At 37.7% G+C, this 27353-nt stretch overlaps 1 protein-coding gene across 2 annotated transcripts in view; it reads left to right on the top strand.

Moving 5' to 3' along the window:
- Positions 1-27353, top strand: part of PLCZ1 (phospholipase C zeta 1) — a 54629-nt gene that overhangs the window by 16643 nt on the left and 10633 nt on the right. For both annotated transcript variants that reach the window (XR_013522257.1, XM_035255234.3), the window contains exons 5-10: positions 3150-3351; positions 10029-10173; positions 17121-17270; positions 20649-20900; positions 22751-22907; positions 26623-26739. Coding sequence is in view for 1 of the 2 variants with exons in the window: in XM_035255234.3 (XP_035111125.2) it covers positions 3150-3351; positions 10029-10173; positions 17121-17270; positions 20649-20900; positions 22751-22907; positions 26623-26739 (1023 nt within the window). In the remaining variant the exon portion in view is untranslated. The remainder of the gene's footprint in view (positions 1-3149; positions 3352-10028; positions 10174-17120; positions 17271-20648; positions 20901-22750; positions 22908-26622; positions 26740-27353) is intronic.

Below are 27353 nucleotides of genomic sequence, written 5' to 3' on the forward strand. Positions count from 1 at the left end.
ATAAATATAATTATCTACAACATTTCATAAATATATATATTTTTTGCTTTTTCTTCATTTTTGAACACTAAGTGATTTGGTGACTACTTAGGCTAATGATCTGTCATAGATTTTGAGATCTTTGTTCCATCTTTCAATGGGTAAGAACACTTCACAGTTTTTCATTTATGTTCATTTTGAAATAAAATAATAAATATGTAATACAATAAATATTCATATAATTGTACCAAAACATTGTTAAAGCACAATGTTTAACCTTACAGAAATCAACTGATACGACAGCTCAAAAAATTCATTTTGAAAGTTCAAGTTTTGCCTCTGAAAGTTGGCTCAGGCCACCAGTGTTTAACACATGATAATGTACGTTCTAACAAAACCAATTTTATTTCTGCATTGGACCATACATTCATAATTTATTCAAATATTTATCTGTAGTAACCAAGTATGGTTTTGGGGGCTGGCGCTATAGGGAAGAACAAGGCAGTTAGGTCTTGAATTCCTGCTGGGCTGGAGGAAAGCTGACGGTAAATAATGAAGCATGTCAGATAACTGAAGAGAGTGCTAAGTGACAGTGGAAACGTAGAGCAGGGAAGGCGACAGAGAATGAAGGACCTGGGAAGCTTAGTTCAGGTTGGGTGTTCAGGATAATCCTCTCTGAGAGTGTGAGATCTGAGCTGAGACTTAAATGGCAAGAACAGATAAGTTATGTGACCAAATGGAAGTGTCTAAGGGCCAAGCAAGGGAAGCACTGGACCTGAGGTGAAGAACTGAAGGAGCAGAAGGAGGACAGTGAGGTTAGAGCTTTGAGAATGAGTGGGAAATGAGTTTGGAGAGACTGGCAGAGATCAAACCGTATAGTTTCTCGTCGGCCATAATTAAGATTTTGGCCTCATGACTCACTGCCATGCAAAGATTTTGGAGGGTTTTCAGCACTGGAGTGGCGTGATTGAGTGCAGTGTTCGTGACAATTTGGTCTGAGCACCAGTAAACTTTTGCAGGTTTGCAGCAAGGTAAAGAGCTTGCCCCAGAATATTAAGCGAATGTAGTACATACATACTGATCACTAAGCAGACCTGATGAGTTCAGCTGACTTTTTTTTTTTTTTTTTCAAAAATAGCAAGACTTTCTCTAAGGAAGTAGTGCATTGATTTGCGTTCTGGCTCAAGCTCTTTATGTCATTGCCAACTGGAAACAACCAGTTTACAGATGAGCACTTTCAGTAGCACCGATCTAGAGAATATTACCAAAAAAATTACTCTGGCACTGTCAACTTCAGGTGGTAAATTAAAAGATACAAATGAGATATTGGGATGGTGGCAATGACACTTGGGAATTGTGTTTGCATTTTAACTACGATGTTACACTGTTCATCCATTCCTCTTTTGAGCCTTCACCTGCCTCAAATACTCTCAAACACAGCCAAGACCTTGCATTTCATTTACATGATTATTGATCACTTCTGTGTCTTATCAAGGCCAATTTCAATTATGATCTTAAAGTTCCAAATGCTACCAAGCTCCTCAGCCTCATCCCTCATTGGTACGTGACATGTAGCAAATGAAGTTTTTAAAAATTCATGTGATTAATCCTCACTTCAAACTGGTAGTTTTTAAGGGGACAAAATGAGTTTATTTTCTATTCCATTACCGAAGATATTTATTTAATTATTAAATAGTTCAAAAGGGCTAAGCCAATTACTGCTAATTAAACAGGGAAAAATCATAAATGTATGCAAGTCAGTACTGTTACAATGCATCATTCATGTGCTCCATACACTTCTGTCTTCCTACATTTACATGCATTTGAAATAGAGGCTTTGTATGCCTATAACAATTTTATGTATTTTCTTCTAGCTTTTATTTTTTTTAACCAAAATAGTAATAGCATTTTGAATGCTGTCTTTTTCACTTTTACAATGTCATAAACATTTACTTATGTCACTATATTTTTATGATACATTATTCTTAATGGCTGCTTAGTATTATATCATATTTTGGGCTTTAATTTGTTCATTCTCTTGCACTTATGTTGCTTTTATAAATAATGCTAATGTGAGCATTCTTGTACATCACTGTCTGAGTCTCTGCTTCTAAAAGATAAATTCCTGGAAATAAAATTCTCTGCCAAAGATCACATTCTAATTAAGTAAATGCTCATGTCACCTTTTCTTTTTGGTCAAAATCAACTATCAATAGCAATAAGGGCAACTAATAATTATAGAGTTAATATATAAGGGTAGATCCTGTTATTACCCCCATTCCACAGATAGGGAGAGCTTAGCTAACATGCTCAAGGTCATATAACAAGTTAAATTGGATACGAGTCCAGGCTGTCTGTTTCCAGAGCCAGTCTTAAACAGTCTTCTGCTTAAATTCATATTTTGGTACATCTCGTAGTGAGTGAAAAAGTTCAGAGATTAATTACTAAAGGCGATTGCATGCACATGACCCAGCCATTCCGTTCCTAGACTTGCACCGTACAGAAATGTGTATATATTTGCACCAAAAGACATTCACTTGTTACTTTTAGCAGTACTATCTGCAATAGCCCCAAACAGGAAATTAATTAAATGCCTATCAGTGATAAAAGGAATAAATAAATCGTGGCATTCTCATACAATGAAATTCTGTAAAATAATGGGAATGAGCAATGTATAACTACATGCAACTACAAGAATAAATCTTTGAAACGTGATGTTGAGTAAAAGAAACCAGGGGCAAAAAATACATACTGCCTGAGTCAGTTAAAGCACAACAACCCAAGAAAGCTAATGTGTGCTTTTAGAGGTGAAACCAGTGGATGTACGTGGGTGTGGTGACTAGAAAGTTCTTTGATCTGTGTTCCAGTTATCCAGATGTGTAGCTTGTGGAAGCTCATTGGTCTATAATCTACGTACTTTTCTTGTGTGTATTTTCAAAACTTAAAAAAATCAGATATAATTAGAATATTCTTTACTTGAATGTTAGTATGGAAGAACTAAAGGTTTTACTACAAATTTTTTCCCAAACAACATAGAGTATTAATACTAATTCTAAAGAACTATTTTAGAAACATGCCCTACTACTAAGTTTACAAGTGAGATGTGTTTTTTTTTATCTTGCTAATGATATTTTTACATTCTTTTAACTTATTTTATTTTCTCTTTTTAGTTAGGAAAGCACGCCAAATGTCATTTGAAGGTTTTACAAGATACATGGATTCATCTGAATGTCTACTATTTAAAAATGAATGTAGAAAAGTTTATCAAGATATGACTCATCCATTAAATGATTATTTTATTTCATCCTCACATAACACGTATTTGGTATCTGGTCAGTTAGTGGGACCAAGTGACCTTTGGGGATATGTAAGGTATTTAATTTCTTTTTTTATTATACTTTAAGTTCTGGGGTACATGTGCAGAATGTGCAGCTTTGTTACATAGGTATACACATGCTACACTCATCTGTGTACAAGCAGATAGATAATGACCAGGTAAAAAATATTTTCAGGCCAGGCGCGGTGGCTCACGCCTGTAATCCCAGCACTCTGGGAGGCCAAGGCGGGTGGATCACGAGGTCAACAGATCGAGACCATCCTGGTCAACATGGTGAAACCCCGTCTCTACTAAAAATACAAAAAATTAGCTGGGCATGGTGGCGCATGCCTGTAGTCCCAGCTACTCAGGAGGCTGAGGCAGGAGAATTGCCTGAACCCAGGAGGCGGAGATTGTGGTGAGCCGAGATTGCGCCATTGTACTCCAGCCTGGGTAACAAGAGCGAAACTCCGTCTCAAAAGAAAATATATATATATATATATAATATTTATATATATTATATATATATATATATTCAAGGACGAATGAATCACGTGGAGAAGACGAACTAAGGTAATGTGATAGAAAGTGACTGTGAGGGTATTACTTAGGGTAAAGTTGTCAGAAAAGTCAAGAGGTGAAATTAAATAGTTGTGGCATGAGTGATGATAGAGGAAACCTTGGAAAGATGTAAAAGAAAGGTCATGTTAAACAGAACAAGTGCATGGCTTGTTTAAATGAGAGAAAAATGGCAAGCATGGCTGGAGACAAGTCAACGGTGAAAGAAGGGAGATGAGTTTGAGGAGGAGGTAGAGTCAGTTTACGAGGGTCTCGTAGAACATGGAGAGGAGAATAGATTTTATTCCAGCTGCACTGAGAAGGATTTTCTTTAAGATAGTGTCATAATTTGATTTACTCAGTAATGTGGAGGAATGGCTGATGAGGCCAGAGTGCAGGTAGAAGATGATTTGGGAAGCTGGTGTAGCAGTGCAGGTGGTATGGATGATGGCTACAGATGAGGTGGCAGCTGAGATGATCAGTGGTTGAATTTGAGATACAGATGCTCCTCAGCTTACGATGTGGTTACATCCCAATACTTGAAAATATCTTAAGTTGAAAACGCATTTAGTACATCTAACCTACCAAACATTAGAACTTAACCAAGCCTACTTTAAATGTGCTCAGAACACTTACACTAGCTTACAGTGAGGCTAAATCATATCCCCGCTCCAAAAGCACCCCAAAAACTGGCCACACAGGACACTTTAGAATCGTGGTTGCTTACCGTTGTGATCATGTGGCTGAGTGGGATCTGTACTCACTGCTGCTGCCCAGCATCTTGCGACAGAGTATCTCATACAGAGTATTGCTAGCTTGGGAAATGACCAGTATTCAAAAGCTGAAGTGTGATTCTGAATGCATATTGTCTGTGTACCATCATAATGTTGAAAAATTATAAGTCAAATCATCATATGTTGGGGACCATGTAATTTTAGGAGGCAGAGCCAACATGACTGACCAGGTGATTTGAAGAGAGATGTAAGGGAAAGGGAGGAGTCAAGATTTTCATCCCATTAACCAGGGATACTGTTGCATGAGACGGGGAAGCCCAAAAGAGAAGCCTGATGTAGGGTGTGAGGTAACATGCAAGAATTCTGTGGCTTCCATGTTAAGTTCAAGATACCAATTAGTTACCAAATGGCTAGATGAGATAGTCAGTATCTCATCTATGAGATATGTGTGGGGAATTCGGAAGTTATCAGATTGGAAAAGTGGAATTGGAAGTTATCAACATATATGGGATATTTAAAACCAAATGATTAGATGGGATTACTTAAGGTAAAACCATCAATAGAAAAGATATCTTATAATTCTGAAATAATACCAAACTTACAAATAAATATGCTGATTCTCTAATTTCAAATCTAACTAAAGACAGAAATTCATACATTTGGAAATGTATTCATTTAGAATTCTGTAAAGATAGCCCAATTTGTAGCTATAATTTCATTATAGTAATTTCTGTTCATTTTTTGTTATTTTAATTTTTTAAAGAGAGAAAATATAAATATTAAAGCAGTTATATTTAGAAATATATATAATTACTTTTGAATTACAAGAAAATGGTTCACCCAACTGCAAATTTACATTTAAATTTAATTGTACTTTTCTCTGTCTCTTTTTCCACCTTTTGAAGATACATGCTTAGAATGAAAGTCTTTCAAAATATTTTTCCTCATGACTAGTGGCATAATATAGTGTTTAAACATCAGTATTTAAGTTTCTAGTGCTCATATTTCTTCCCTTTTCCTCATCTGTTAATTTTGTGACAGATAAAACCATTGTGTATCTCAGTTTCCTCATATTTACAAAAGGAAAAAGAATATTACTGCTGTAGCATTCAATATTTTAATCTACCAAAAAGTCCTTAAATTTATTTTTATTACCAGTTAAAATTCAACTTCAAATAGAAAATAATAACATTATACAATCTAAATAAATTGCAATAAAAATTATAATATTTTATACCTTGATAGTTTATAGGAAGTGTTTGAAGGAAATCTAGAGATAAATAGATGAAATAAAGTTAAGAGTGGAAATTTCATACCATAAAGTTCTGTATAAATTCTAAAATGCATGGAGAATATCACCTGTAAGTTTCCTAGCAGCCAAAGCCAAGAGAGAAACAGGATTAGTTATAAGGTTTACAGTGATCATAAAAAACAGTAGTGAATGAGAGAGAAATTTTCTCTATTTGTGTCCAAAAAGGAGGCTCAAAGTGAAATAATGGAGTGTCCTACACAGCACCATCAGAGAAGATAAACCTTTCTCTCATATCCTTCACACCTAAGTGGTTGGTATGACATTGTGCAGTCACTTAAAACATTTTTGCAGGGGACCGAGCCAGGGAGTCTGAAGATGCAATTTTATAAAGATTGGCTTGACCCATGGCTAAAATTAAAACCATCTAAAAAGTAGCAAGAATCAATAGTATTTATGAAAAGTTTTGGTTCACAATATAGTTCTTGGTGGTTTGTCCTCCCATCACCCAAGTAGAAAGCTCAAGCTTGTTTTCTGGCAGCGCTACAGAGAACTCAGACTCTATGTTGAAAAAACAGGCAAGACAATTCACTGTCGTAATCAACTACCAGGCAGGAAAGCAAAATTCTTCCATGGAAATTAAGAAACTTTACAAATAAACATTGCTTCTTCTCCATCTTAAAGTCTAAATACATAAAGAAATCCATAAGCCAAGAAATATCTTCACTTGCAATTTTACAAATACAGCCAAATTTAAAACTTCTGCCAAGGATTAGGTGACCACCTTATTTGTCCAGACAATATCCATGGGCCAGACAAGATTTCTCTAGGAGTATTCTAGGTCCATTTCTCCAGTAGAGACAATTAGTTAACAAAACTCTGAAATTTTACATTGTAGTGCATTGCCACGTGCTGAAATAAAGCACTGTGCACTTAAACAACAACAACAGCAAAAGCCAAAGCAAGTCACCCAAGTGTGGTAGCATGTATCTGTAGGCCAGGTACCTGGGAGGCTGATGTGGGACGGTGACTTATGCCTAGGACTTTGAGACTGCACTTTAGACTGGTGACAGAAAGAGGCCCCATCACACACACACACACACACACACACACACAAAACCCAAAAAACAAAAACCAAAAAACAGAGCAAAATTTAAAACCCCTAAACATCCCAAAAGAATTTACTAAGAATTTAATTTTTCACAATTAAGCTATTGGGGAAGCTTCTAAGATAGATGTGATTCACCAGTTCCCTTCTTTAATGCCTTCCTTCTCAGGTTTCCTCCATCTTTTATCTCTGTTATTCCCGAGTATGTAAGGTCTCTCTCTCTCCCTCTCTCTCTCTCCCCCTCCCTCCCTCCCTTCCCCCCTCCCTCCCTCCCTCCCTTCCCCCTCCCCCTCTCCTCTCCCCCTCCCTCCCTCCCTTCCCCCACCCCCTCTCCTCTCCCCCTCCCCCCTCCCTTCCCCCTTCTCCTCCCCCTCCCTCCCTCCCCCCTCCTCCCCCCCTCCCTCCCTCCCTCTCCCCCTCCCTCCCCCTCCCCCTTCCCCTCCCCCTTCCCCTCCCCCTTCCCCTCCCCCTTCTCCTCCCCCTCCCTCCCTCCCTCTCCCCCTCCCTCCCCCTCCCCCTTCCCCTCCCCCTTCTCCTCCCCCTTCCCCTCCCCCTCCCTCCCCCCTCTCCCCCTCCCTCCCTCCCTCTCCCCCTCCCTCCCCCTCCCCTTTCCCCTCCCCCTCCCTCCCCCTCCCCCTTCCCCTCCCCCTTCCCCTCCTCCTCCCTTTTCCCCTCCGTCTCCCTTCCCCCCTCCCCCTCTCCTCTCTCCCTCCCCCCTTCCCCTCCCCCTCTCCCCCCTTCCCTTCCCCCTTCCCCTCCCCCTCCCCCTCCCTCTTCCCCTCCCTCTCCTTCCCCCTTCCCCTCCCCCTCCTTCTTCCTTTCCCTCTCCCCTCCCCCTCCCCCTCCCCCTCCCCCTCCCCTTCCCATCCCCGTCCCTCTCCCTCTCCCTCTCCCTCCCCCTCTCTGCTATATTTTAGGCAGTCCTGAATACAGTACGTTGACTTAGTGTCATAATTGTTTTATCTGTTTTCAGCTATGCTCCTACCTAGGTTCTTCCTGGGTCATCTCCCTAGAAAGGGACTAAATATGACCTCTAAAGAAGAACTAAATCTAAAAGGTTCATTTTCTCATGGGACCCATCTGGTGCTCTGTGCTTCTGTTTGGAAAAACTACTGATTATATAAAGTACTTGGTGCTGGGACTACACTTTCTTCTCCAGGTTATCATGATTTATGGCAGGGTTTCTCGAACTTTTCACTTTATCAGTCAGATAATTCTTTGTTGTCGGGGGCTGTCCAGGGCCCCGCAGAATGCTTAGTATCACTGTGACCATTACCTGCCAGATGCCGGTTACAACCCTCCCCCATCTCCAGTTGTGGCAGCTGAAAATATCTCCAGACACTGCCAAATCCCTCCAGTGAGGCAAACTCGTCCCAGTGAAACAGCAGCAGCCTGTAGACAGGGGGATAATTTAATATACTTACCGGAAAACATGTGTCAGCTTGGTTTTCTATGGGAAAATATCTCTATGTATGGCAAGGAAGCTTTTTACCCTCTTTCCTAATGTGTGAACATTGATTCTAAGATCCTGGAGTTTCAAGTCAGTTCTTTTGATTCAGTTTTGTCTCTTCCAAGATTGCATTTTAGAAGATCACATTTTTCTGCCTTCCACTTTTCTTCTTACATCTCTGCAGTTCCCACTTTTTCTCATAGAAACACAATAAATATTTACCGACAGTCAGTTTGTCAACCGTGTTTTATGAGACTGAAATTTCAGTCACTGCTCTTGTAGAAACCGCACTAACCATTGCCTCATGCTAGTGTTGCTGATCCTTGGTCTGTGGTTGGCACATATTAGCTCCTATGTCGGGCCAGGGTCATAGATAATAGAAACAACTATACAACTGTGTGTGTGTGTCTGTGAAATAATTCAAAGAATTATCTTATTGATATATCTACATTTGCAGGAATCAATCAATCAATCAATCAATTTGAGGGAACTCTTGGGTCTTGGTAGTTTGGGGCAAATGACCTATTTCATGATGGCATACAGTGGCCTGCTCTGGGCTGGGTATGAAGATTCTGAAACATCGCTGTTTGCTTATATTCTTTATTATAAAGTCAGTGAAAAATCTGAATGCAATCAGCTTCAACGGACACAGAGTAAATCAAAGCATATGTGTTAATAAAGCATCCTGTCACCGCTCTCTTATATTATGAACACTGAGAATTAATTTTAACCCAGTGAGTACAACTGATTTAATGAACCTAAGAGAATTTATGTCTAAATCAAGAAACTGATCTTTATTTTTTAGGTAGAAAAATCAGACCCAGTTTTAGACATCAACAGCAGCAGAAATCACAGTTTTGATAAAGCTGTAAACTTGTATTCTGAGGCAGTCAGCTCAGATTTTTTTCCCAGTGAAATTATGAGTCGAATACACATAGATTAGCTGATGTCCAGGCTTCCTTTGCATAAATTTAATTTTCTCTAGTACTTACTTGTATTACAATTAGAGATGGCCTTATGTAAAACGGTTAGAGAGATAAGGATTATTAACTGATTCGCTAGGTCCTCTAGTTTCCCTACCCTCTAGCCAACATTGTGTCCAGGGAGCAAGTACTGTCACAATTTATCTTTCCTTTGTCCTTCCCTTCCTACCATTTACTCCATTCCCCAAAGCCTGACACGAGAAAAGAATTAGATAAGATTGTATTAATCTATCTTACTATTCTGAGAGGGCTTTGAACATTGTTGCTTTTCAACAGTATCGCATTGAACGGTAAATGCCACTATAAGCAAAACTGTCTGGGTTGGGAGTAGAGATGTTTCAGAGCTACAACTACGGAGCAGGAATCTTCATTGCTTACTGAAAACCAAGCCTTGGATGGAGAGCGCACGAGAGTAAAACATTTGCCTAGAAAGAAAGACACAGTCAAGTACTACACAGGCAGCTTTTGTCTTCCTTTTTAATGCAGATTTCCAGATACGCAAAACGTGTCTTAAACACAAGTTTTTATAGAGTGTCATGGACTCATTTATGCATTTATTATAAAATCGAAAGTCTTCGGGATACTTTAAGACTTTGGTATGTATTTTTAATGGTCCAGGGGTAACATTTTATTTTGCTTAAATTTTGCTAGTGCCCTTGTTAAAGGATGCCGTTGTTTGGAGATTGACTGCTGGGATGGAGCCCAGCATGAACCTGTTGTGTATCACGGCTACACCCTCACCAGCAAACTTCTGTTTAAAACTGTTATCCAAGCAATACACAAATACGCATTCATGGTATGTAAACATCTTTGTTCAACTGTAGTTATTTAAACAGAAGCAATTCTAATTTACTTCTTTCAAAATCCTATAATGCGTAGCCTTACTTTAGATCAATAATTTCAAATTGTGGGTTACGACCCATTGGTAGGCTGTGAAATCCATGTTATATATAGTTAAAGGTAGATTTGTCAAAGTTAGTAAGGTACACAGTGTTTCATGGAAATTTTTGTTTACGTGTGTGTGTGTGTGTGTGTGTGTGTATTGTTTCACAAGGTAAAATATATTTATTATTGTGGATGATGCCCAGGCAAGTTTGAGATATGCTGGTCTAGGTAATAGTAAATGTTTTCCCAATATTCAACTATTTTACTTTCAAGACAAAGTAAAATGTGTCAACGATGCATCATTTCAATTGTTGACATTTTAATGACTATAATGACAGCTATTTATATAGCAAGAAATGTTCAGAAGTTTACTTTGGATTCAAAAGTAAATCTGTAATTTATTACAGATTCGAAGATACAGTTATTCCCAGAATTCAAACTTGGTGTATGAATCCTACTCTATGAATTGAGCAGGATTTTGCAATCCCTCAGTGTTAAGGAGTTCTGAACATTTGGTTTCATTTATAAACGTGACTAATTTTGTACCTTCAGACATTTTAAGTTTTTGTAAACTTAACACATTTGATTTCTTAAGCCCTTCAATTACAGTACAATTTTAGTACCATCAAAATGGCTAAACAAATTCTTACTACATTACTAAAACTATGTAATGTGTACCTAATACATTAAATTTACAAATGTGATTAACTTCTCCTATGTCAATACATTACATAATCTGTCAGCATAAACTTAAAATCACAAATTTATATAAATTTATCTACTATATATTAAAAGAGTACAAAATAAATATTCCAAAGATACAAATATTATATATGAACAACTTTTATCTTAATATAAAAACACTGAGAATATGGCACTGATTCTCCTAAGCACATCATTTCTGATGATTTCTAAATTCATGTATCTCTACTCCCATCTGTTTCTTGAACTCACACCAATGTACACACTGCCTATTTGACATTTCCATTTGGCGATTGAACGGGCATACTTAACTTAACACGTTTAAAACTGAGCTCCCTGCTATTTCTCTCGTCCTGCTCTGCCATGGTCTTCCCCATCTCATTAATGGTAACTTCCATATGCTCCAGCCAAAATCTTTTTTGCCAACCTTCTTCTCTTTCTCTCAAGCCCCTCATTCAATATTTCGGCAAATCATCTTGGCTTTACTTTTAAAATGTATCCTGGGGGCCGGGCACGGTGGCTCAAGCCTGTCATCCCAGCACTTTGGGAGGCCGAGGCGGGTGGATCACGAGGTCAAGACATCGAGACCATCCTGGTCAACAAGGTGAAACCCCGTCTCTACTAAAAATACAAAAATTAGCTGGGCATGGTGGCGCGTGCCTGTAATCCCAGCTACTCAGGAGGCTGAGGCAGGAGAATTGCCTGAATCCAGGAGGTGGAGGTTGCGGTGAGCCGAGATTGCGCCATTGCACTCCAGCCTGGGTAACAAGAGTGAAACTCCGTCTCAAAAAAAAAAGTATCCGGAATTTAACTCCCTTTTCTCATTCTTACTGTCACTTCCCAGTCAACCAACACCATCTCTCACCTGAATGATCCCAATACCCGCTTCTCTGGTATTCTTCCTTCTTTCCTTACTCCCCGGCAGTCTCATCTCAAAATATCAGCCAGAGTGACTTTTTGGTAAGTCAGATTATGTCATTGCCCTTCTCAAAGCCTTCGGCCTCACTCAAAAATAAAAGCTAAAATTTGTACGATGACTTAAAAGGCCCTAAGTGGTCGGTTTTTCTTCACCGGTTTGAACTCTCCTGCTGCTCCATCCCTGTTCACTTGGCCGTTCTGGCCTCCTTAGTCTTTTTCAGACACATCTCAAGGCCTTTGTACTTGCTATTTCCCCTTTATATGAAATACTCTTCCCAAATATTTGCATGGTGAACTCCCTCACCGAATTCAGAGTGGAAAAATAAGTTTTAAAAAGTGGAGACAGGCTCAAAATTCAAAGGCCTTGCAAAGATGAAAAGCCTACAGTTTCTAAGATTCCAAAAAGCAAGAAGTGGGAAACTAGTCAAGAAAAAGAGACAAAAGGGAATACTTCCTATTCCTTCCAGTAGGAAGAAAACAAGCAAAATTATTTTTATTTGCAAATGACATAATCCTATCTGTAGAAAAGCCCAAAGATGCAACACAAAAAAACTTGTTAGAACTAAATGAATTCAGTACAGTTGCAGGACACAAAATCAACATATTTAAATCAGTAGTATTTTTATACACAAATAATGACCTAATTGAAATAAATTAAGAAAACAATCTCATTTATAATAGTGTAAAAATAACATATCTAGGAATAAATTTAACCAAGAAGGTGAAAGATCTATACACTAAAAACTATAAAAGATGGATGAAAGAAATTAGAGACACAAATAAATGGAAAGATATCCTATTTTCCTAAATCAGAAGATATAAAACAATATTGTTAAAATGTTTATACTATCTAAAGCAATACACAGGGTCCCCCCGCTTGGGGTGTGTGGCACTGTTATGTTGTCCAGGCTGGTGTCAAAGTCCTGGCCTCACCTTGGCCTTCCAAAGAGCTGGGATTACAGGTGTGTGTAACTATACCAGGCTACAATATACAGATTTAATGCAATCCCTATCAAAATTCCAATGGCATTATTCATAGAAATAAAAAAAATTCCTAAAATTTGTAAAGAACTATAAAAGATTTCGAATAGCCAAAACAATTCTGAGAAATAAAAACAAAGTTGGAGGCATCACATTTTCTGATTTAAAATTATATTACAAGCTATAGTAATCAATACAGCATGGTCCTGGGCAGAAAAACTGACATATAGACCAGTGGAACAGAATAGAGAGCCTAGAGATCAACCTAAGTATATATGGTCAACTAATATTTGTCAAGGAGACCAAGAAGACATAATGAAAAAGGACAGTATCTTCAATAAATGGTACTAAAAAAAACTAGATTTCAACATGCTAAAGAATGAAATTAGACTCTTATTTTACACCATACACAACAAATCAAGTTAAAATGGATTTTAAAAAAAGCCTACATATAAGACTAGAAACTATGAAAATCCTAGAAGGGAGCATAGGGGAAAAGCTCCTAGACACTGATTTTAGCAATGATTTTTTTTTGATATTACATCAAAGGCTCAGATCACAAAAGCAAAAATAAATAACTAGGACTACATCAAACTAACAAGCTTTTGCACGGCAGAGAAAATGATCAACAAAATGAAAGGGCAGCCTATGGATTAGAAAAAAATAATTGCAAACCATGTATCTGATAAGCGAATAATATCCAAAATTTATAAAGAACTCATACAACTCATTAGTGGAAAAAAACCAACTCAATTAAAAAATGAACAAAAAATCTGAATAGACATTTCTCCAAAGAAGACATAAAAATGGCCAACAGGCATATGAAAAGGTTCTTGACATTATTAGACACCAGGGAAATGCAAATTAACATGATCATGAGATACCACCTCACAGTGTTACCATCTTAGAAGGTCTCATCAAAAAGTCAAAAGATAACAAATGTTGGCGAAGGTGTGGAGAAAGGGGAACTAGTGTACACTGTTGGTGGGAATGTAGATTGGTACCACCAATGGGAAAACAGCATGAAGTTTGCAAAAGAAATTAAAAAAATAGAGCCACCATATAACACAGTAATCCCTCTTCTAGGTATATACCCAAAGGGAATTAAATCACCATCTCATAAAGATATTTGTGCTGCATTGTTCATTGTAGAATTATTCACAATAGCCATGATATGGAAACAACCTAAGTGTTCACTGACAGACAAATGGAGAAAGAAAATGGATATATACAGTGGAATATGATTCAGTCTTTAAAAAGAATGAGATCTTTCCATTTACCACAACATGGGTGAGGAGATTATGCTAAGTGAAACAAGCCAGCCACAGAGATAAATAATGGCTGATCTCTCTTATATGTGGAATTAAAAAAAAGAAACTCTAAAATATACAGAGATAAAGAGCAAAACAGTGGTTGACATGAATGAGATATGGGGAGTGGGAAGAAAATGGAGACAGGTGGGTCAGAGGCTACAAAGTACCACATATGTGGGATGAAAAAGTTTAGCTATCTAATGTACCAAATGAGGATTATAGGTAATAAAATTGTACTGTTTATATTATTCATGCTGAATAAGTAAATTTTAGCTGCTCTTGCCACAGAAATTTAAAAAAGGGTAACTGCGAGATGATGGATAGATGGATATGTTCATTTGATTCACTGTAATAACCTTTTTAGTATCTACATGTATCCCATAACATCATGTTGTATACGTTAAGTATACACAATAAAACTTATTTAAAACACCCAAAAGAGCAAGAAGTGAGATTTTAAACAACGCTTTGAGGAATGAAAACTCAATGAGACTTCCCAGCTGAACAAGATGACTCAGTTTTGCAGCAGAGATCAGATTAAAGTTTAGACTTCCTACTCAAGGTAATCACTATTAAGTTGGAAAAAGAGGACATGAAATTAAAGACACGATAACTATGACTAGGAAAAAAACCTTGAGTCTAGTTGCATGAGTTTACTCGCACAAATATATAAGACATCGAAGTTTTGAGGGACTTGTATTGCCAAAAAAAAACCCCCGCAAGTATGACCTTAGGTGAGCCTTAAAACAGCCTTTGGTAAGGACATGGGCTGCAAACATTGCTTAGCTTTCAAGAGAGCAAACTCCTCAACATCCGCTTTCAATGTGGCCAAAGAAGATGAAAGAAAGAGAATCTTTCCAGAGGATGGAGCCAAGAAGATCAAGAAATGACATCAGTGTTTTCAGGGCCACATGGAAGAATTCACCTTCTAGGCCATCACTTTGCCCAGTCTCAGAATTACTCACTATATTTGGAAAAAGATTTACACTATTCTGTTGGGGTCAGAGTGAGTCAGTAGACTCACTCTAATTGAGAAGGTCATTGTGTAGGTCGAATAAGGGCTTCCAAAATATTAAGTTTTCATTCCTGGAGCTTGTAAGTGTTGTTTCCTTTGGAAGAAGTGCCTTTGTAGATGTAATGAAGTTAAACCCTTCTAGATGTGGAGATGATTCTGCATTATCTGAGTGGGCTCTAAACACCATCATATGCACTTTTATAAGAAGGAAGTAGAGAGAGATTTGATACACCAGAGGAGGCAATGGGAAGACAGGGACAGAGATTAGAGAGGTGTGGCCACAAGTGGAGGAAATGTGAGCAGCCACCCAAACCTGGGAGACGCAAGGAGGATTCTTCCCCAGTGCCTCCCCAGGGAGCGCAGCCTTGCCAACACCTTGATTTTAGCCCAGTGAAACTGACTTCAAACTTCTGGTGACTAGACGGGTGAGAGAATAAATGTTGTTTTGAACCACCAAGGTTTGTAGTGATTTTTATCACAGTAATCACAGAACAACATACTCACACATTAAAAAGACATAGTCATGATCTGTTCTGTTCTGAGTGCTATGCAAATGCAGCAAGACTTGTGATCCCCTGGCTTTTTCACAAATTGGTAAATTTGTGCCCTGATAAGTAAATATGAAATCAAAACAAAGAAAAAATCTTAAATAAGATCCAATGATGTTTTGATTTTATGGCAAGTTTTGAAGTTACAGCAGTGAGAAAGGGCAGACGCTTCACTTAATAAACTCCTTTGCTATTAGAAACTGGAAATATCTTTATCTTTGTCATTTCTAATTTTAAAACAATGAGTTTTGATTACAAAACTTAAAACTAAAAAAGCAGAATATTAACATTTCCCTCAACTCATGAGTATTAATAATGTTTTTGTCTCACATTTAAAATCTCTAAATATTTGTGTATTAATAAATAAAAATGTAGTATGTTACTTTTTGGTAACTTGCTTTTCTTCATAAATGTATAGATAACTTTCTATAGCAGTATAGATAGCTCTGCCTTCTTCTTTTTTTGAGACAGAATCTCACTCTGTTGCCCATGTTGGAGTGCAATGATGCAGTCTCAGCTCACCGCAACCTGCACCTTCTGGGTTCAAACAATTCTCTTGCCTCACCCTCCCAAGTGGCTGGGATTACAGGTGCCCACCACCATGCCCAGCTAATTTTTTTTTTTTTTTTTTGCATTTTTAGTAGAGATGGGGTTCTGCCATGTTGGCCAGCCTGGTCTTGAACTCCTGACCTCAGGTGATCCACGTGCCTTGGCCAAAGTGCTGGATTACAGGTGTGAGCCACCGCACTGGGCCACCTGCCTTCTTCTTAATTGGTCTATATCATTCTTTTTATGAATATGGTGTAATTTATTTATTATTATTATTATTTTTGAGATGGAGTCTCTCTCTGTTACCCAGGCTGGAGTGCAATGGCACGATCTCTGCTCATTGCAACCTCTGCCTCCTGGATTTAAGTGATTCTCCTGCTTTAGCCTCCTTAGTAGCTGGGATTACAGGCACATGCCACCACACCTGGCTAATTTTTGTATTTTTAGTGGAGATGGGGTTTCACCATGTTGGACAGGCTGTTCTTGAACTCCTGACCTCAGGTGATCCACCCGTCTTAGCCTCTCAAAGTGCTGGGATTACAGGTGTAAGCCACTGAGCCTGGCCAGTATAATTTATTTAAACAAGTACTCACTGCTGGGTGCTTCAGTTGTTTCTATTCTTTTGGCATAAATAGTAATAAATTTTTCTTTTTATACAGATTTAATGGTCTCTGTTTTGCCAAACTCGAGTACTTACAGTTTAAAGAATACTTATTTTGCAAAGGTACTAAACATTAGAAGTAAGTTTTTAAAAAAAGACAGTAAACACTTAATTACATTACAGTTGTTTAGAAGTTTTGATGAATAACCACAGTAATGGTTACTTTTTTAGACATCTGACTACCCAGTGGTGCTCTCTTTAGAAAATCACTGCTCTCCCGCCCAACAAGAAGTAATGGCAGACATTTTGCAGACTACTTTTGGAGAGTCCTTGCTTTCTGATATGCTTGATGATTTTCCTGATACTCTACCATCACCAGAGGTAACTTTTTTTTCTGAGAAATTCACTTTAAGAAAAAAAAATCCGTGAAAACATGTCACTGTTATATTGCCCCTTGAAACTGGGCTAGAGACCAATGAAAATGCTTATTTTTGATCACTCATAGAGGTTTGTCTTGGCAATGTTGCCTAGGGAATGTTCTCATGAACATTTAGTGAATATACTTTGATAAAGAGAATATATCTTTATGTGAAATCCACATTTTGATTGTGTCTCCTACTTCATGGGTCCCCAATTTCAAAGCAATGAGTATCAGGGACCAAAAATTTAGTATGTTTTATAGGCAAAAGTCTCAGAAAGTGGCAAAAGTTCTAGACTGTCAATAGAGCCAGTACCCAATATCTCGATAGCTGGGTAACAGTTTCCCCTTTAAAAAATGTACTGTTTTCAATTTCACTGTCTTTACGACCCTTTCCATCTTAATTTGAGCATACTGAAGTATTTGCTTTGAAAAATCACGTCCATTCTACTCTCAGGACTTCACTTCTGTCTCTGGCTCTCTCTTTATTACTCCCTCTCACAGCCCAAATTTCCGTTTTCTCATCTCCTTGCAACCTATCCAGTCCCTCTTCCTCTTCTAACCGCTTGACAGGAGAGTTCCCGTTACATTCATCAGAGATTTTCTTAATGATAAATTCTAATGAACTTATTTTAGTCTTCATCTGGTTGTTCTCTCATTAACATTCAGTACTGTAGACCTCCACTTCCTTTCCCTGAAACACTTTCTCTTGTAACATCACATTCTTTTTTTCTTTTTTGAGATGGAGTTTCACTCTTGTTGCCCAGGCTGGAGTGCAATGGTGCCCTAATCGGCTCACTGAAACCTCTGCCTCCTGGGTTCAAGTGATTCTTCTGCCTCAGACTCCCGAGTAGCTGGGACTACAGGCATGCACCACCACACCCCACTAATTCTGTATTTTTAGTAGAGATGGGGTTTCTTCCTGTCGGTCAGGTTGGTCTTGAACTCTCAACCCCAGGTGATCCGCCTGCCTCGGCCTCCCAAAGTGCTGGGATTACAGGTGTGAGCCACCGCGCCTGGCCTGTAACATCACATTCGTTAGCCTTCCCTCGCCCCTCTTTGACTCCTCCTGTTTAGTTTTCCTTGCTGGGCCTTTCTTTTTACTCCCATTTTTATCAGATGATAAATAAACTTTTTTTGATGATAGTTTGTCTAACAACCAATAGTTTAGTTTTGACATGTTTTCAACTTTGGTAGACACAGCAATATTTTTGTAATATTTGAATACTTCCCTCTGTGTTTTTCTTATTTATTTATTTATTTATTTTGTCAACCTAAAATAATCAAAAGGCTCAGGATTCAGTTAGAAGAATTTATTCGAGTGTAAAGTGTGAGCGTAGCTCTCTGGGACACACAGCAAAGAATGGTGTCCTTGCCCCTGGTGTGAGAAAAAGTGAAAATCGTTTTATCCAGGCAAAACAGATGTGCTGAAGAGAGTTACAGTATTTTCCATCCGATGGCTAACCTACAGATTTAAGATTTGACTGGCTACCGTTGATTACACTCTACGGGGTTTGCTTAACACTTTATTGTAAAGAGGTAATTACAAGGTTCTCTATTTCTAAGAATATTTTGTCTAGGTTTGAATGAAGAATAGGGAGTCTGGTCAACATATAACATCTCAACACAAAGGTCAGGAAGCAATAGTCAGGCACCAGATAAGAAAAACAGCTGAATTACATGACTGAGTTTCCAGGGCTGAACTTTTCCCTATGGCATAATAAATTTGGAAGATCCTCAAATTTTACTTCTTTTAACATTTTATTTAAATCAGTGAAAAATTTTAAAGTGAAAGTGTTGTGACACTAGTGACAAGAAATATAGGGCTCACAATAGAACTGAGACAGAAAAAAGTGAATTGTGTAATAATTGGAAAGACCACAGTTCTCTTGCCTCATAAGAATGCCCACATAATGTATTCAATTGTGGGAGAAAAGAAATAGTAAAGAATGTTGTAAAGTGCTGGAAACATATTATCAAAGATTAAACCCGAGCCATAGGCCAATTCTGGAAATTATAATAATTTTTAGCTTTCTTGGAAGAGAGTCCTGCTTCCTATTATATGTGAATCTATTTTTCTAGCACTCCAGTACATAGCTTTCATTCAAATTTTAGCTTCCATACTAAAGCAGGGAGGTGCTTTTCAATGAGTAAATGAAGAATTAAAGTTACCCTGTAAACCCAGCTACTCGGGAGGCTGAGGCAGGAGAACTGCTTGGATGCGGGAAGTGGAGGTTGCAATGAGCCAAGACCTCGTCACAGCCCTCCATCCCGGGTGATAGAGTGAGACTCTGTTTCAAAAAAAAAAAAAGTTACTTTATCCTACAATATTCTGTCCTTGTGTATAAAAGAATAGCCTAGAGACTTGTTAAGGAGGCCCAATTCCAGCCCCACAATTCAAGAATCGAATTCTCTAATTTTGAAATAGATCCTAGGAATTTGTCCCTTTTCCAAGCACTTCTGATAATATTTTTGATGCACAGGATTGCAGAGTGTACACTGGTAAACTCTGCAGTACAGAGTATTAGAAGGGTCACTTAAAAGAGAGAAGACCCAAGATGATGGAATCATTTGAATGGATACCTGAGGATGACAACAGGGAAAGGACAATCAATGAGCTTTGGAGAAAAAAACTTTATAATCCAGATTTCAGCATTGTATATAACAGAGCTGGCGCTTAAATGTACTCGTTAAATTAAGGAAATTTTCCTAAGGGCAGGAATAACCAAGTGAAAGAATGGAACCAGAGTCTTCAAATTTAGAACAAGTGACACTGATGGTAAATTCTGCTATGCTTCAAGATTTGATGGACAGAAAATATTAAGTTAATGATGCTTATATGTAATACAGAAGAAATTTGAAGAGTCTTTATTACAAATCTTTAATTTAGTCTATACTAGATGCCAGACACTTAGGACAGACATTTTAATATACCTGATTTCATTTAAAACTTTTTAATGTTGGATAAGAAAATGATGAGCTGAAGTATTTACTACCAGAAGTTTGTAACATTTTAATTGCAATATTATGGTATATATATATATATATATATACTTTTCACATATTTCAAATTTTTGGAATAGTACCAACTTGTGAAATATAAAAGAAATGGCATATGGTAAGTCTCAATCATAACAGGCTTATTTTTTGGTGAATTATAATCAATAACGTTATATCACTGTATTCATTCCTGTACTGAGGTATGAATAGGAAACAATGGAGTTCTTACATATCTTATTAATGTAGGCTAATTGAAAATATAGTGAAACACTTTTCAATGACTGTTAAAATGCAAATTTACTTGTAAATGTGTAATTGTGTCTCTCAAATTGTTTCCTTAGGCACTAAAATTCAAAGTATTAGTTAAAAACAAGAAAATAGGAACCTTGAAGGAAACCCGTGAAAGAAAAGGTTCCAATAAGCATGGTCTGGTGGAGGAATGGGAAGAAGAGATGGCAGATCTGGAGGAGGAGGAGGAGGAGGAGGAGGAACTCAAAGAATCAGAAATATTCGAGTCTGTTTTAGGAGACAGTCAAGACAAGGAAACAGGGGTACAAAAGCCATCTGGAGTAATGCTTTTCAAGAAAAAGAAGGTGAGGTGGTGGGTTGTGAAAATCTTACAAGTGATTAAGAAGTTTTCTAATTTTATTCTTGGTGGAGAATTTTTTTAAATTCTGGAAAAATCTTTTTCCTTCTTATAAAAACTCTAGTCTAACATTTACAATTTACTTTGAAAACATTGATGCTGGAAGAGAAATTTTTTTAATTGCCTTTTTTTTTTATGTTAGCTGCTTAAAAAAAAATTTTTTTTTTTTTTCTCTAGGCTGGGCACGGTGGCTCATGCCTGTAATCCCAGCAGTTTGGGTTGTTGAGGTGGGCAAATCACATGAGGTCAGGGGTTTGAGACTAGCCTAGCCAACATGGTGAAACCCTGTCTCTAATAAAAATACAAAAATTAGCCTGGCGTGGTTGTGCTTGCCTGTAGTTCCAGCTACTTGGGATGCTGAAGGAGGAGAATTGCTTGAATCCGGGAGGTGGAGGATTAGTGAGCCAAGATCATGCCATTGCACTCCAGCCTGGGCAACAGAATGAGATCCTGTCTCAAAAATAAATAAGTAAAAATAAAAAAATTCTCTATAGTTGATAAATATGCACTCTTATGAAGCACACTTTGTGCAAAGTGCAAAAGATGCGGAGATCCGGCCGGGCGCGGTGGCTCAAGCCTGTAATCCCAGCACTTTGGGAGGCCGAGGCGGGTGGATCACGAGGTCAAGAGATCGAGACCATCCTGGTCAACATGGTGAAACCCCGTCTCTACTAAAAATACAAAAAATTAGCTGGGCATGGTGGCACGTGCCTGTAATCCCAGCTACTCGGGAGGCTGAGGCAGGAGAATTGCCTGAACCCAGGAGGCGGAGGCTGCGGTAAGCCGAGATCGCGCCATTGCACTCCAGCCTGGGTAACAAGAGCAAAACTCCGTCTAAAAAAAAAAAAAAAAAAGATGCCGAGATTCACAACAGAAATTCCCTGGTATTAGTAAAGGCAGAGACAAGATTCAGTGTTTATAATATGCAGTGTTATATGTATATACATTAGCATGGTGAAAGAAAGTACATTAGGTTGTATAGGACACAAACCCAATCCGGCTGGCTTAGATAAAATGATAATTAATTGGCCTACATAGATGAAAAATTCAGTGAAAGGGATTTTAACTTCAAAAACGACTTGATATAGTGTCTCACATAAGGTCAGCAGAACTTTCTTTCTCCAGCTTTGCTCCCACTTTCTCTGTGTTGGTGCAAGACTATTGCGAAAATTCAGCTTTATATCATTTCCACCTCAAATCCAGTGGCATGCCTATCTCTTGGCAGAGAAAGCATTTTTTTTTCTTTTTTGGTACGTTGGCTCTCATCTGGTTATGCTCATATCCCTGAACCAGTCACTGCTGCTAGGGAAATGCTGTTTAGTCCACCCAATCTGCACAACTCATGCTTGGATTGAGCATGAGCAAGAAATGTTTTCCCAAAACAAAACTTGGGAAACGGCTACAGAGAAGTGTGCAAGAAATAGATGCCGGGTTGTGAGGTGGCAAATGTTCACTATAGGATTGAAGTCATTTCAAAGTACATGTATTCATGATGAAAATTCCTACATTTATAAAATTCACAGGAAGATACTGAGATCTTTATGAAAAATGAAACAGTAATAATTGTGGTCCTCAATACTTATTACATTAATCATGATTTTAAATTTGAGCTAGTTTTTATTAACATTAAATATTTTTGTTCCCAAAAATAACCACATTGAATTAATACAAATGGTGTTTGAGGAGATAATCTAATGAAAAGATGAAAATCATTTATTTCAAAGTATGTTTTATTAGAAAAAGATTTTTCCCCAATGATTAGCATAAAAATCTGAAATGACTGCATTTTATTTTTAGATCAGGAAGCTAAAAATTTCTCTGGCCTTATCTGATCTTGTCATTTATACTAAAGCCGAGAAGTTCAGAAACTTTCAGCATTCAAGATTGTATCAACAATTTAATGAAAGTAATTCTATTGGGGAGACACGAGCCCGAAAACTTTCAAAACTGCGAGGTAAATTTTTATGATTCAAATAGAAGAAATGTTTAAATGAGTTAGATTCACTGCTAGGGTGTTAAGATTGCTCAATGATATTTATAAAATGTATATTCTTATAAAATTTCAACATATTTAGCAAAATTTAGAAAAGGGTTACATTCCTCAGGTCTTGCTAAGGTTTATTTCACAGAACATAGCCATTAATTAACTTTTCTAAGCCATGACATTTGGATTGAGAATGTCCGATGTGACTCCCATTGTTGAAGGGTTGGGGGGCTGCAGCGAGCTGTTTATATAGGAGAGCAGCGGCAGGGCTGCAGAGGGAGGCAGAGCCAAATTGGAAGGCTTGAACTTTGCTCTAGAGTGAAGGTGAGCAGGAGAGATTGAAATCTCAGGAGTGGCATGATTCACTGTATTTCTAAACAATGCCTCTGCTAGCAGCTAAGGGTGAGATTGCAGGCAGGAAGGCGGTAATGAAGGTTTATGGCAGTGACAGCGGAGACAGGATCAACTTTGTGTATTTAATAGGCATCGAAGCGGGTAGAGTTAATCAGACTTGGAGGCTCTATGTCTATTTCGAAGGAAGGGGGAAAAATGGCGCCCAGTCTGGACTACCAGATGGCTGTGCGGAGTGTACATACACACTGCACATCTCTAGAAGTGTCGTCTGTCTCTGCATCTTATTTTCATTGCCTCCAATTCTAAACCAGAGGTGGTTATTCTGTTTGGCAATGCCCAAGGTAAAACAGGGCGTGAGAAAGAGAATGGGAAGAAGACTCATTATTTGGAGTGTCCCAAAGTTAAAAGGGAGAGGGCAACTAATTTAACCGCCAGGTGACAATTTTTTTTAGTAGTGGGGGTGTAGGGGAAGTGGGGACAATAATGAATACAAAACTATAGTTGGATAGATTGAATAAGACATAGTATTTGATAGCACAACAGGTGACTACAGTCAACAATAATTTATTGTACATTTAAAAATAACTAAAATAGTATAATTGGATTGCTTGTTACACAAAGGATAAATGCTTGGGGTAATGGATACAACACTTACCCTGTTGTGATTACTATATGTGGTACGTCTGTATAAAAATATCTCATGTACTCCATAAATATATATATATCTATGTATCCACAAAAATTAAAAGTTAAAAAATGCAATCTATCATCTTGTGTAGAAATACCACAGAAGGAAAATCAGCACCTACAATTGACTTGAGAAAAGTTGCTGTTTGGGAATGCAGATTCTGATATATTTAATGATTAACCTTATTGGGCTGGTCACAGGTATTCAAGGATTTTGAAGATTACTTTAGTTCATATTCTCTATCTATTAGAGAGATCCTGTATTTTTTAAAGGGTCTTTTCTTTTTTTAACCTGTGGGTTATAACCAAAAATTAATTCAGTAGGTCTGGACTACAGTTAAATAATAGCATAGGACAGAGTAGTGTAGAGTAGAATGGAATGGAATGGAATAAAATAGAAGAAGACTGTATTGTAAGCACTAATAGTAGTATGGTTTTATGAAGCAATTGTGCATGGTGCATGTGTGCTGGACTGTAAAATGTATTTCTTTTCTTTTTCTTTTTTTTTTGAGATGGAGTTTCGCTCTTGTTACCCAGGCTGGAGTGCAATGGCGCAATCTTGGCTCACCGCAACCTGTGCCTCCTGGGTTCAGGCAATTCTCCTGCCTCAGCCTCCTGAGTAGCTGGGATTACAGGCACGTGTCACCGTGCCCAGCTAATTTTTTGTATTTTCAGTAGAGACGGGGTTTCACCATGTTGACCAGGATGGTCTCGATCTTTTGACCTTGTGATCCACCCGCCTCGGCCTCCCAAAGTGCAGGGATTACAGGCTTGAGCCACCGCGCCCAGCCGAAAATGTATTTCTTACTGTAAGGTATGCTTAAGAGAGTTTGAATGACATGCTTTACTGGTCTCTGTTTCTTCAAATGATTGTATTGTTTGCTGTTGTTCATGAGGACAGGACCTGTACACAACATAGATTAATTATAATTATATTACTTTCATCATATTAAAAACTTGCAAAAAAATATGGAAAAGAATTGGATAGTTCTGAGTAGAGTCAAAGTATAGCATTACCATCTCTTGGAAGGGGTATAGAGCATTTTTCTTGCACCAAAAGTTAATGGTAAATAATTAATGAAGTCAGCAAAGGTTTAACTTGAAGGATGCCAATTATTACTACAAACATAATAAACATCATTAAAAATAAAGTTGCAGATGAATATTATTGAAATGAAATGATGTTCAGATTATTTTCGTAAATAAAAAGAGTGTTTTATGAAAGGGGCAACCATTATCATTCAACTAAAAATTATACACAGACAAAAGGATGGAAAGATATATATCAAGGATTTATCAGTGGCTACCAGTTGATGACATGTGGTTTCATTTCCTCTTTGATGTGCTCCTATTTTACAGTGAACGTGAACTGCATTTGTAATAACAAAAATGTTTAATTTATAAAGGTTAATCTCAGAAATAACAAAATCATATTATGTTATGAGACCTTAGTCATCATTCATATTTATTACTTTGTAAATGAGAAACATTAAACTTAGAAGAGTATGTGTTTTGCCTAAGGACAGACATCTGTTAGGACTGGATAAGGGAGTGTGATGCTTGGACACCTATGTGGCATTAATACACACACGGTTTTGAGATAAACTTTCTCTCAAGGAATGTGTAACTTTGAAAATGCATATTGATAAAATTAACTGTAATTTTTAATTGACAATGCTTCCTAAATAATAGTATTTAGGGTGAGGGGGAAGGTGATTCTATTCTCATTGGATTAGCAAATCAAGTAAGCCATAAGCAATAACCATTCTCCCGTGACCAGTCACCGCGTCAGCAGGAATGGTTACAGAAACAGGATCCGTTTAATGAAAGAGAAAAGCCTTGGAGAAGCATGAAACTGTGTTCAGAAATCTGAGGAAGGTGCCAAACGATAAAGGGTATACGTTTGAATCTCAAGTGACTTAAATATTATATAGAAAAGAAGAAACACAAAGAGTACATACAGAAACTGAAATAGATTGCATGTGTATGCTTGTTCCTGAATATGTGCATACTACAAGTAGGCAAAGATTACCCAAGTAAGAAAGTCATTGGAAATAATTAAAAGCATTGAGAGTTTTTCAATAGAGACATGTGCACTCAGATTGAATAAACGTTGGGGAAAGATGCTGGAGTGAAGGGGCTGGAAGTCGAACTGGACAACTCTGAGGTACCTTTCGACCCTGAGAATCTGTGAAAGTAGGATTAATTTAGTGGAATCAAATAACTTTGTGTGACTTCCATGTGATTCGGTCCTACTGCCAAAATCAAAATGGAAAAATAATGGGGGGAAATGCTGCTTTTGTTTTGAAAAATGCATGTATTTTATTTTGGAATTTTATGTATTATTACAACAGAGTGAAATAATTTGGATGTAAAAAATATATAAATTAGCTAATCAATTTTTCCTTGAATAATCAGTGTACATAAATTTTGTGATAAAATTGTCACTAACATCTAAATAATAGTGAATTATACTGTAGACAAAGCATGGATTTATTCTGATTTTCATGCATTGCAAATTTTTGCCAAGAAAATACATACAAAAATTGTTGAAACTATTATAGAATTATATGGTATATATAGAAATAGTGGTTTATTTAATTCATTTGAAGTCTTTCACAATGTTTTCATCGTTCTTTTTCAGTCCATGAGTTTATTTTTCACACCAGGAAGTTCATTACCAGAATATATCCCAAAGCAACAAGAGCAGACTCTTCTAATTTTAATCCCCAAGAGTTTTGGAATATAGGTTGTCAAATGGGTATGTTATATAGGATATTGAGTTGTTTGCAAAGTAACATAAAATGAATTCACTTTATGGATGTATGAACCATTCATGCAAAAGACTTTTTGTAAAGAATTCTTTGTTCCTGGGGGATTTGGGTTCAGGCAGTAATGGCGAATCATGGGTTTTAAGAGTTGAAGTCATTCTTCACTGGGTGGAAGTGGGGTAAATGTGGGTGATGGTTTAGGGAATGGTGGTTAAAGCCATGAGGAGTGAATATGAGACGTGTGTGGTGGAAGAAGGGCACAAGGAAACCCAAATGGACATTGAAGATCAAATTCCTTTGCTTGAGATTTGTTCAAGGCCTCTTCAAGTCAAATGACCTCTATCTTTTATACTTTACATGAGCTTCTACATTCATGGCCTTGAAAAGTGAGTAAGATTGCACAACTGTGTTATTTGTCCTCACCAGACTCTCATTCCAAATTGCACAGCTGGTACAGCACTGCACTAACCAGTCAGAAAGTACCAGGTGTTACCCTTCTTCCACCAGACTGTGGCGAGGCCTGTAGGTGTGAGGAGGGGGAATAGTAGGGCTGGGTGGGAGGTGGAGGGTGGTACTCTCTACAGTGGCTGTTTACCAGCCTGTA

The sequence above is a fragment of the Callithrix jacchus genome, chromosome 9 (assembly GCF_049354715.1).
Source record: "Callithrix jacchus isolate 240 chromosome 9, calJac240_pri, whole genome shotgun sequence".
Classification (NCBI taxonomy): domain Eukaryota; kingdom Metazoa; phylum Chordata; class Mammalia; order Primates; family Cebidae; genus Callithrix; species Callithrix jacchus.